Raw genomic sequence first — 12,057 nt, forward strand, 5'->3', positions numbered from 1 at the left:
CTCCAGGTTTCTTCCCTTTTTTTCCCCCTGAAGGGTTATTTGGGAGTTTTTCCTGGTCCGATGTGAGGTTTTGGGGCAGGGATGTCTATGTGTACAGATTGTAAAGCACTGCGAGAAAATTTGTAAAATAAACTGAATTGAATCACATCACACTTTAAAGCTGTAATCTACTCCAGAATCAAACACATCAAACTCAAAGTAGAGCCCTTGAAGCCACTTCTGCACCAAAAAGCGTGAGCGAGACCTAGCGAGGGAGGAGAAGAGGTAAGCAACTGGGAGTGGAGTGGCTTCTAGGGATGTACCATGGGTTGGTGGTGGAGGAGAGGGGCGATGGGGTGGGTGGTAGGGCGGAGCAAACTAAGATGCTGGAGGAGGGGGGTGTTGAAGAATCCTAGCTTTGATGAATACAATATTCGCAGAAATGAAGGGGTGGTGTGAATGCATCAAGCCACTCATAGAAGAGGAAGACCGGATGAAAAGAGAGAATGAATTGGCAAGATATGAGAGGAAGGAGATGAGAACAGTAGAGTGTGGAGCTTTTTATATCTAGAGATGTTACTTGGGGGGTAGGAAAGGAAGGAAGGATGTAGGGGTGAATGGAAAAAGCATGTCTCCTTTAAAAAAAAGTGTGAACCGAAAAAAGTTGTCTGTGTGTGTGTGCTTCTTTGTTTGACTGTGTCGATGCAGCACTGTCTTGTGTGTTTGCATACGTGTGTGTGTGTGTTTCCATTCTGGTGAGTTTATTTATAAACATCTGTGTTTGTGTGTTTGTGAGGAATTTTAAAGTGCTGTCTTGCAAACAAACTCTCAGCGTTTAGTAATAGCTTGACCTTTGCGTCTCCACGTGAGTCCAGATGCTGAGCAGAATGAGGACGCTCACCGTCCGAGCCTCACCGTCCCGCTCGATGTGTGAGTGTGTGTGTTTATTCCCATCACTGCTGGTCAGTGTAAGTCTCCTCGTTGAGTCGCTCAGAGGCTCTGCTTGGCTTTATTTTTTCAAATTATTGCCCGTAGTGTTTCTGTTTGCAGTTTTTCATGCTGTACGGGTGCAAATATTGTGTTTTCTGTTTAGTCTTGTCGGTCATCGTTCAATTTATTTCCTGCCCGTCTGTCTAACTGTGAGCAACTGGGTGTGTGCAGAATGAACAACCGTGTGTTTAAGTCTCATAATTCATGAGTATTAATGTCTATTTATTTTCCTTTTAATATTAATGAGGAGGGTCTGTACGGATGAATGGGCGCAACAGCAGAGGCGGGGACATTGTGCCGTGTTAGAGTGCATGTGTGTGTGTGTATGTGTGTTTCCCTATCTAATTGGTTCCCTGTTGTGTTCATTTACATTACGGTATATATAAGTTTTAATGTGAGAGGGGATAGGAGGATGAAAGAAAGCTAAACAAGGACAGAAACATGTGATCATTCCAATGTCCTTGGGCTATTGTTAGCTGAGCTGGGTGTGTGACCGGGTCTCTCTCTTTCTCTCTATGTGTGTGTGTGTGTGTGTGTGTGTGTGTGTGTGTGTGTGTGTGCGACCTCAGGGTTATTCAGTGTTGTGAAAGCGTATGTCTGTCAGACAATAACTGGCAGATATGAGCTGCCCGGTGGCGAAATGGAGTGGGGAAGACTGACGAATGAATAAACAGTTGCAGAGAGAACAATTGATTGATGCAAAGGAAAGAAAAAAAAAGGAGACAATAACATTGATCAGGAAAACTGTATTGCTCAAGCACATAACACGAAAGCACCAAGCAATCAGCCACGAAAGGTGTTGTGCAGTGACACACTTGTAGCAGCGGATGAAATAAAAAAACATTGTTGTCAGTTTGCAGCCTGACAGGAGGTAATACAAGCAGTTCATACCTTTGATTCTCCGACAAGCTCTAAGTGTGTCACCACTAAATGCATCATTCCGCGGGGCTCAGTCTATGTTGCATGTGTCACAGATAGTCAGGGTCAGAGTGTGAGCTTGTGTGTTTTGACCGTGTGTTGGAGAAATTGTCTGTGTGTATCCACGTCTGGTGTATGTCCGATTATATTTGTGTACAAACGAATGTGAGGAAATGAGAAGGTTTTATTGACTTATAGACTTGACAGAAGTGCTGTGTGTGCATGTGTGTGTGTGTGTGTGTGTGTGTGTGTGCGCGTGTGTGTGTTGATTAGGATGTGTGGACTCTCTGCCCGTGGGTACTTTGGCAACTAAAAGCAGCACAAACAAAGTACCAACAGAAACAGCTCCATGATAAAAACCCAACAACCTCGAGGGCAGTGATCTGTGTGTGTGTGTGTGTGTGTGTGTGTGTGTGAGAAAAAGAGAGAGAAGAAGAAGATGAAGAAGAACATGATAAATATGAGAGGAAGATTGATTTAAGAAAAATAAACTCTATTATTATATAGTATTCAGTTTATTTGTATAGCCCAATTTCACAAATTACAAATTTTTCTCGGAGTGCTTTACACATAGACATCCCTGCCCCAAAACCTCACATCGGATCAGGAAAAACTCCCAAATAACCCTTCAGGGGGATAAAAGGGAAGAAACCTTCAGGAGAGCAACAGAGGAGGATCCCTCTCCAGGATGGACAGGTGCAATAGATGTAATGTGTACAGAAGGACAGATTTAGAGTTAAAACACATTCAATGAATATGACAGAGTGTATGAATAGTTCATAGTAGGCATATTCCACGATGGAGACCTCCACGATCCATCAGGCAGATGGAGGTAGAGAGGAGGAGTGGGCGGAGTCTCAACAGGGCAGTGGCGTAGTTGGTAGCAGGAATTCCACGACCCAGACCTCGATGATCCATCAGGCAGATAGGATCTATGCCGTTTCATAGGGTCCGATGACCCCATGAGACGTGAAGTCAAAAGGACTCCGGGGAGAAAGCAGAGTTAGTAACGTGTGATTGAGAGATGAAAATTCATCCCTAAGGAGAGAAAAAAGAGGAGATAGGTGCTCAGTGCATCCTAAAATGTCCCCTGGCAGCTATAAGCCTATAGCAGCATATCAAGGGGCTGGACCAGGTGAACCTGATTCAGCCCTAACTATAAGCTCTGTCAAAGAGGAAAGTCTTCAGTCTAATCTTAAGCGAGGTGACTGTGTCTGCCTCCCGGACTGAAAGTGGAAGCTGGTTCCATAAAAGAGGAGCTTGATAACTAAAGGCTCTGGCTCCCATTCTACTTTTTAAGACTCTGGGAACTACAAGTAGTCCCGCATTTAGTGATCGTAGCTCTCTAGTGGGGCAATATGGTACTACAAGCTCCTTAAGATATGATGGTGCATCACTAATCAAGATTTTGTACGTTAAGAGAAGAATTTTACTGGGAGCCAGTGCAGAGCAGCTAGTGCAGGAGTGATGTGATCTCTTTTCTTAGTTTTAGTGAGAATACGAGCTGCAGCATTCTGGATCAACTGGAGGGACCTAAGAGACTTATTAGAGCAGCCTGATAATAAGGAGTTGCAGTAATCCAGTCTCGAAGTAACGAACGCGTGAACCAATTTTTCTGCATCTTTTTGAGACGAGATGTGCCTGATTACATCTATTATTATAGATAATTATATTATTTTAATCTGTGTTATTATATATATTATAGATAGATTTATATTACATCTATTATGGATGTGTATGCGCTTTGTTTGTTTATTTTGTATTTGTATTTTTTGCTCAAGTGCGTGGGCCAGCCAGCAGGTTCTAAAATGGGTCCTGAAGGAGCCGTCTGTCTTCAGGCTACTTCCAACCCCTGTCTGCTCTGTTTAGTTGGAGGGCGCTGGACGTGGGTGTTTTTGTGTGCGGCTGCTAAATGTCAGACAGTGTGTATGTGTGTGGGATTATGTCCAAATATGCTCAAGGTAAGGTGAAAACCAAAGGGAAAGAGCTAACTCTTCCCTCATACCTTTTGATTGTGTGTATACGTGTGTGTATTGTGTGGGTGTCCCTGCTTCTTGAGACTCTACAGACCGGTGTTTGTTTGACTGGCAGTGACATCTGTGTTTAATCTCGTCTGCAGATTTGTTTGTGTTGTTTTTTGGGGGCGTTTACGACCCCCACACACACCTTTTCTCCTGCAGACATACACTTTGAAATACCATACACTGAGTATTTCATTTCAGCTCTAATTTGGTTGTAGTCTTTATTGTGTTCATATGACGGTTGGTAAAGGGTTAGTCCTATAGCTGTTGCTCTTTCTCCTGCTCCTCAGGAATCAGCACCCTGCTGCTTCCACCGTTTATTCAAGTACTGATTTACATCTAAAGCGGCTGGCGAATGCAGTTCACTGCCAGAAAGAAAAGCAGCAGCACTCCGTTGAGCTGTTGACACGGAAAAAGACCCACAGTTATATAAATTGGGGCAATTTCAAGACTCTCGTGTCAAGTATCCTTCGTCGAAACCTACAGAAGGCTCTCAAGTGACACAACACAACCTTTCAATGTCTGATGAATAGCTGATTGCATTGTATAACTTCTGTTTCAAAATAAGTGAAAAGGAATGGCCAACTTCTCTGCTTGTTTTATGCATTGCCCATTTCACAATGCTCTTTGTGAACACATTGAATCGCTCCTTTTCCTTGAGGGTCTTCCTTTCGAGTTCTTGTCAGGGCTTGACTCAATTATAAATGAATTCACATAAATTCAGTAGTTAAGCTCAACTGCTGTAAGCTCGTTCAGCAGTTATCAGGACAGAGTTTTGAGCCTCTATTCATTTAATAATATTCAGCTACAATGAGGAGATTAGGGAAGCAATGCCAGAGAGGAAGATAATATAAACATTCATGAAATATACTATAAATACAGTATACGCTTCTTCTAAGTTAACTAAAAGTATGTCATGCACGTAGCGTATTGAGTACAATAATAAAATCATGACAATATCTTCGTTCAACCGTAGTTCAAACTCATGATGAACCTCTGGACCTCGAGTGGGATTCAAAGTAAAGTACTGTGGGGTTGCACAGCGCATGGGATGGACGAGTGAAGTGAGGTCAGAGCTTATGAAACGTAATTACCTGAAGTCTCAGTGGAACAAGCAACACAATGGTAAAGCTGTCCACACACTGATGGGGAAAATCTGCCTTTTTTAGTTTGTTATCCTTTTATATTTATACAATAAAGATTCCTGGAAATGTTAGCTCCAAACATGTATCTTTCTGTTAATCTGTTGCATGGCAAGTGTACATCATATCCGAAGACTGTGACTGTAATGACACCATGTGATTTAGAAATGTTCGTTGCGACAGAGTGTCCTTGAAACAAAATTTTTCGTCTTTCATCTCGACAGTGCTGTTGCAATTCCCACTGACGTTCAACTATAGGTTGAGATAATAAATGACTTTCCTTGTTAATCCCCAGGTGACCGGTGTGAGTTTGACCGGCGGCAGGGCAGGTGTGTGCCGGGTTTGTGTCGAAATGGAGGGACGTGTCGGGAGCTTTCAGGGGGCGGATTCCGCTGCGAGTGTCCTGCAGGAGGCTACGAGCGTCCATACTGCACAGTCACTGCCCGATCCTTCCCACCAAAGTCCTTCGCCATGTTCCGGGGCCTCAGACAGAGGTTTCACCTGTCCATCTCGTTAACGTGAGTAGATTGAGTGAATTAGATTTTTTCTTTTGCTATCTTCCTTGCTTCCTTTTTTATCAGCTTCCATCTCTCGCCTTCCAGCAGCACTCAGACAGAGATCCATAACAACTCCTCTTTGATTCTCAGTTATCTGCCTCTTACAGAGTCTCTCTTCTCTTTGCTTTAATCTATTTATTTCATCTCCGCGATCGATCCTATTATTCATGGTTTCTCTCTCTGCTGGCTCCACTTTCCTCCAAACTAAGAAGGTGAAGTTCTTCCTCTCTCTCCTCTTTCATCCATCAATTTACTGGTTTTAGTAACATCTTCTTTGCTTTCTCTTCCTCTCTCATATCTTACATCTTATCACCCCTGTGCGCTCCTCTTTCACTCTTTTCTGTTTCAGCAAAGGCTCCAATGGAAAATGCTGCACTTCTGGTGACCCTATGCTCTTTGTGTGAAGGGCTAAAAACTCTTAGGTTTTCAAGAAATTCAATCTCCCAGTTAGATAAAAAATTGTCTGCAGCTTTTTCAATTAAAAAGAAGAAAATAATTGAAGTGATTGAGTTGTACAGTTGTTGCCTGCCAAACAATGTTGGCTCTCAGACCTTTTGTCAAGACTTTTAACATTCTCTGACTATTTGATCATTTGATGGGTCTGACCTACATCTAACCTGCAGAGCCACGTGAGTGAGATCAGTTATGCATATGTGTCTTTTAAACTTTGCTTGGTGCACTACACAGTTGGTGGATTTCACATGTATCAGTATGATTCCGCAGAGGTCAGTGATCGCCTCCTCCTTGAGGTCCTTTGTCTTTTTCCTGCTCGCCCACCATCACCGTTTCCCCGCTGCTTCCTTCGACTCTCGACATATGAGTGGTTGTCTTTGGGAGATCTGAAGTGGTTCTTAAGAGTGGTGAGGCAGGGTTACGAATTGGTTTCCATAGGTGATGTCGTCTAATGATTGTTGCTAAGGTGACATTGCCCATGGGGTTGTAGCCAGGTGGATGTGGCCTCCCACTGTGTAGTGGTTGCGAAAAGACATTTTGATCATAATATTGCTGCTAAATGAGGTTTTGTGCCTTATTGGGGCTTCACGGCATGTGAATTGTTTCATTGATTTGTGACCACCAGTTGGGCAGTGATAAGTGGTAAGTCAAGGAATAAAATGTAATGTTGCTTTATGAGCATTGAAGAGCTGTGCAGCAGATAGCCTTCCTCCACTGATGTTGGTTGTTTTAGTTAGTGTTGTGTTTGCTGTCAGCTGTTTCACACCAGCGCAACAGAACTCAACCATTATTCATGCCACTCAATGTCTCCCACTTCCAACGTATTATTTCACCCCTGCAAGATATATTTTTCACTGTTCACCCAAAAGCTGCTTCCTCAAAAGCTGTGATGGTACAGATGTCAGCATAGACCTGTCCCAACTGCAAAATGATAATGTTTGTCAATCATGTAGTGGAGAATTTGTGAATGAGAGTGCTGCGGCTTTGTTTGAAGTTGTCCGTAGCTGCTGAGCTGAAAGAATTGGAGTAATAATAATGCCTTTATGAGGTTTACTGCTTTGAAGAGAAACAATCATCATATTGTAAATGTATGGTATTTATTCACCAAATGCAGATATTTGGTCTTTCAAATAGTCAATTTCACAAACATCCCACTTATTTATGCCTTCATCCTTTATTCATGTTAGCTTCACTGATTCCTCTTACAGTCGTGAAATGTAGATTAATTAGTAAGAATAAGGAGGCAGTAATATTGTTCGTCAAGGGAACATGAGTTTAAGACACCACTTATTAAAAAAAAAAGTTTAAGACGAGATGAAAGCCGTGGTAATCGTTCTGCAATCTTGTTACCAGGGGGGAAGATTTGACATCTGTGCTGTAGTATCAAAAGCCTAAACAGTTCTTTTGATCAGGATGGGTTAACATGGCAGCGCTGGCCACTGCTCTGGAAAATAGACTGAGCAGCTGGAGGGACTGGAGTTTGCAGCAATATGGTTTTAAACAGCAACAGTTGTTTTGGTTTTGACAAGTGAAATTAGGTGTCTTATAGCTCGCTGCTTTAGGACACGTCTTGCATTAACCAGAGTTAAATATCTAATCTAAAAATGTGTGTCATACAGAATTGCTTGATTTATTTGAGCTGCATATTTTCCGGATAAAAAAACATGCAAGATATACTGTAGAACTATAATACAACTGCACACACTATATTCATTAATAAACATATTAAGGACGTGGTTTTCTATGTGTGTGCCTTTTTCTAGTTTTGCCACCCTGGAGAACAGTGGCCTTCTCTTCTACAATGGACGCTTCAATGAGAAACATGACTTCATTGCCTTGGAGATCCAAGAAGGACAAGTGGTGCTCAAATATTCCACAGGTACGATATGTCTTTATGTGTGAGTGGGCTTTTTGAATTATAGTATTTCCCTATTTATACACATACTATATATCTCCAAGGGGAAAGAGAGATGTAGTTTGGTTCTCAAAGGTCAGTATGGGATTTATTTAGGTGTAGGATTAGAATCAGGATTAGATTAGGATACAGATTTGACATAAATATGGTTGGTTTTACAAAATATTCGAGGTCAGACAAGCACTATCGACAAAGTTACATTTGGTGCTGTGAGAAAACCTCACTGGGATGTGAGGTATTTTACACACTGCAGACATGGAGAATCACCACCACCATTTAAGATGTTTAAAAAAAAATATATTGTTTCCAATACAAAGTGACACTGATCCCGCTTTAGGAGAAGTTTTTGTTTTCTTTTATGTTGTCAAAAAACTTTACATCTAACCATTGACACTTGGTCTCAGGGAGTCAAAACCTCTTAAACTAAATGATAAGTTGCAGTTATTTACACATTCATTACCTTCGCATTGAAAATGCGGAAGGTAATGTTTTGATCGCCGTGTATTTATTTATTTATTTGTATGCGTGTTATTCGCATAAGTAAAAAAGTATTAAACCGAATTGCATGAAATTTGGTGGGATGATTGGTTATTATCCGGGGACCATTTGATTCGATTTTGGGATCGATCGGGTCAAAGGTCATGGTCAAGGTCATGAAAAGGTCAACATCTTCTTTTTACCATAGCGCGGTCAATTTATATCCAATTGGCATGCAAATAATGCCAAAATGTTCATAATTCAATACCCAATCTTGTGATATGCGAAGTATGCGCTCTACCGAGTGCCCATCCATTCTAGTTTCAATTGATCTCGTATCGTCCAAAATAATAAATCACGAATTTGCCTCAGAACGCTTAACAATTTGTACTACAATAGATGTCATACATACAGAATGAACAACAAAACAGAGTTTATTCAATAATCCAGTCACAATATGTCATGTTACAACCTGCTGATGTTTTGACACAAACTTCATTTGACTACCTTCAGGTGAATCGTCCACTCAGGTGAGTCCGTTCCTACCCGGCGGTGTGAGTGACGGCAACTGGCATACTGTTCACATTCACTACTACAATAAGGTGCGTTCACTTCCGTAACATTTCACTGATGGTTGTTTGTGCCGTACTGCTGCTGCGTCGGCAGAATAGTTTCTTAGCCTCCTTGTTGACAAAGCACTTGGAACTGAGATGACGCGTTTGTGTGTGAGGCCGTTCGCTTGTCACCATTTCATTCATGCATATTCGCCACACATCTTCTTTAATTTTCCTCATGTTCTTTAATTTTCCTCAGCCAGCTACACGCTATGTGAGTATGAGTGTCAGGGTGCACATACATTCCTTCTTCTCCTACTTCTTTTCCTTTCTTCTGTTCCTTCCTCTGTCTTTTTTCATTCACTGGGAGACAGTAAATGAAGAGTGAATGTGTCTATCTGCATTTACGCCATTATTTTCCCACCCATATACAGTGTCTGTTGGTTCCTCCTCTTACTAACTCGAGTGTTTCCCTTTTCCTTCGAACACGGAGTACAGTAGCGGGGTAGATACTGAATACAGTCGGATGTGTTGTAACTAGGGCTGTCAGCGTTAACGCGTTAATCTATGCGATTAATTTGGCCGCGTTAACGCACTAAAATATTTTAACGCAATTTATTTTTTATTTTTTATTTTTTAAAACCGCGGCAGTACGGTTTGACACTGTTTCCGTTTTTAAAACAATCATTTCTCCGCGAAAATAAGGAGCAGAAATCAGTTTAACTCGTGGATGAATCAGTCTGGTTTCCTCCTGCTCCTCCTTCCTCCCGTCTCCCCCTCTGATACACAGAGGAACGAAGGGGCGACGTGTCGGGTGACGCGGCGCGGAAAGAACGCGACACACGAAACCTTCAACGTGATTGGTCAATCCGTTTGTCTGTCAACATTTCGGGGAAAAAAAAACCAATGAACACACAGTAAATCACAAAGGACCTCCCACCTCACAGGTCAGGCTCATTGAGCAGCCTGTCAGTCAGAGAACCAGAGCACACGGCGCGAGGACAATGAGGCTCATTTCAGAGCTGAGATTGTTCTGGAATGTTTGATGTATAACACGTGGGGGTGTGTCACATGCAAAAGACTTTAAACGGTGAATTTAATTTATTTTGTAAAATGTATAAAATGAGCCCAGCCTCCAGAGGGTTAACGTGACATATTTGAATGTCAGTCAGTTACCAAGGCCACTGGTTCTGCTGCTGTTCAATGTTAAAGATGACAGGACCAATGGGGTCTCAATATACTTTTTTTTTTTTACTAATCTGATGTTTCACTGAAGAAACAATTTATCATCCACGATATTAAATACCTCGCTGGCACTGTATACAGGACTGTCTCAGAAAATTAGAATATTGTGATAAAGTTCTTTATTTTCTGTAATGCAATTAAAAAAACAAAAATGTCATGCATTCTGGATTCATTACAAATCAACTGAAATATTGCAAGCCTTTTATTTTTTTAAATATTGCTGATTATGGCTTACAGTTTAAGAAAACTCTAAAATCCTATCTCATAACATTTTAATATTTCCTCAGACCAAGTAAAAAAAAGATTTATAACAGCTGAGTGTTTGTCAAGGCTCAGGAAACCCTTGCAGGTGTTTCGAGTTAATTAGACAATTCAAGTGATTTGTTTAATACCCTACTAGTATACTTTTTCATGATATTCTAATATTTAGAGATAGGATATTTGAGTTTTCTTAAGCTGTAAGCCATAATCAGCAATAAATCAGAATAAAAGGCGTGCAATATTTCAGTTGATTTGTAATGAATCCAGAATGCATGACATTTTTGTTTTTTAATTGCATTACAGAAAATAAAGAACTTCATCACAATATTCTAATTTTCTGAGACAGTCCTGTATGTAGGAGCCTCTTTGAAAACACAGCTCTGTGTGAAGTTTTGTCTTTAAAAAGAAGGGAAACACTTTTAACCCTTGTGTTGCCTTCGGGTCATTTTGACCCGATTAAATATTTAACCCTCCCCCGCCTTTGGGTCATTTTGACCCGATTCAATGTTTCACCCTCCTGTTACCTTTATATTTACTAACATATTTTACCCTTTGGGTTCAATTTGACGCCAGCAATTAAAACCTCCAGAAAATTATTAGAATTAATATTGTTTTCCAAGTTTAAGTGTGAGGCACTTTATGTTTGTTTGTTGACTACCGAAGAACACCGACATTAAACATTGAATGGGGTCAAATTAACCCGAAGGCGGCAGGAGGGTGTAATATTGATTCGGGTCAAAATGACCCGAAGGCAACACAAGGGTTAAACGGTGAATTTAATTTTTTTTGTAAAATGTATAAAATGAGCCCAGCCTCCAGAGGGTTAACGTGACATATTTGAATGTCAGTCAGTTACCAAGGCCACTGGTTCTGCTGTGTTCAATGTTAAAGATGACAGGACCAATGGGGTCTCAATATATATTTTTTTTACTAATCTGATGTTTCACTGAAGAAACAATTTATCATCCACGATATTAAATACCTCGCTGGCACTGTATATGTAGGAGCCTCTTTGAAAACACAGCTCTGTGTGAAGTTTTGTCTTTAAAAAGAATGAACTTTTAACTTTTAACTTTTAATTGCAATTAATCGCGATTAATTAATCGCAATTTCAAAATGTGCGATTAATTAGTTAATTTTTTTTAATCGATTGACAGCCCTAGTTGTAACTGTTATTTTGTAGTCTACGACTGCAGCGATATAAACTCTAGATTTAATCAATGATGTTGTTTTTCTTGCACGTTGTCGATTGTCATGGTGTCTCTTGTTTTTTGTATCCTTGGGACTCTATTTTCAATCTTGTGTGTGTGTGTGTGTGTGTGTGTGTGTGTGTGTGTGTGTTCAGCCCAAACGCAGTATGAGTGGCGAGGCCCAGGGTCCCTCAGATGAGAAGATTGCTGTTGTGAGCGTTGACAACTGTGATACAGCGTTGTCGCTTCGCTTTGGTACACAGCTCGGAAATTACAGCTGTGCTGCGCAGGGCAAACAGACCAGCAGCAAGAAGTGAGTTCACCTTTTTTTTTTTACAGCTCTCCATCTTTTGTT

General features: G+C 41.0%; 1 protein-coding gene across 1 annotated transcript in view; it reads left to right on the plus strand.

Annotated features, from left to right (window-relative positions):
* Positions 1-12,057, plus strand: part of celsr3 (cadherin, EGF LAG seven-pass G-type receptor 3) — a 105,029-nt gene that overhangs the window by 36,303 nt on the left and 56,669 nt on the right. Inside the window, exons 4-8 of the mRNA XM_056422351.1 lie at positions 5,346-5,568; positions 7,824-7,939; positions 8,966-9,054; positions 9,266-9,280; positions 11,858-12,015. Of these exons, the coding sequence (XP_056278326.1) occupies positions 5,346-5,568; positions 7,824-7,939; positions 8,966-9,054; positions 9,266-9,280; positions 11,858-12,015 (601 nt within the window). The remainder of the gene's footprint in view (positions 1-5,345; positions 5,569-7,823; positions 7,940-8,965; positions 9,055-9,265; positions 9,281-11,857; positions 12,016-12,057) is intronic.

This window comes from Pseudoliparis swirei, chromosome 9 (assembly GCF_029220125.1).
Source record: "Pseudoliparis swirei isolate HS2019 ecotype Mariana Trench chromosome 9, NWPU_hadal_v1, whole genome shotgun sequence".
Taxonomy (NCBI): domain Eukaryota; kingdom Metazoa; phylum Chordata; class Actinopteri; order Perciformes; family Liparidae; genus Pseudoliparis; species Pseudoliparis swirei.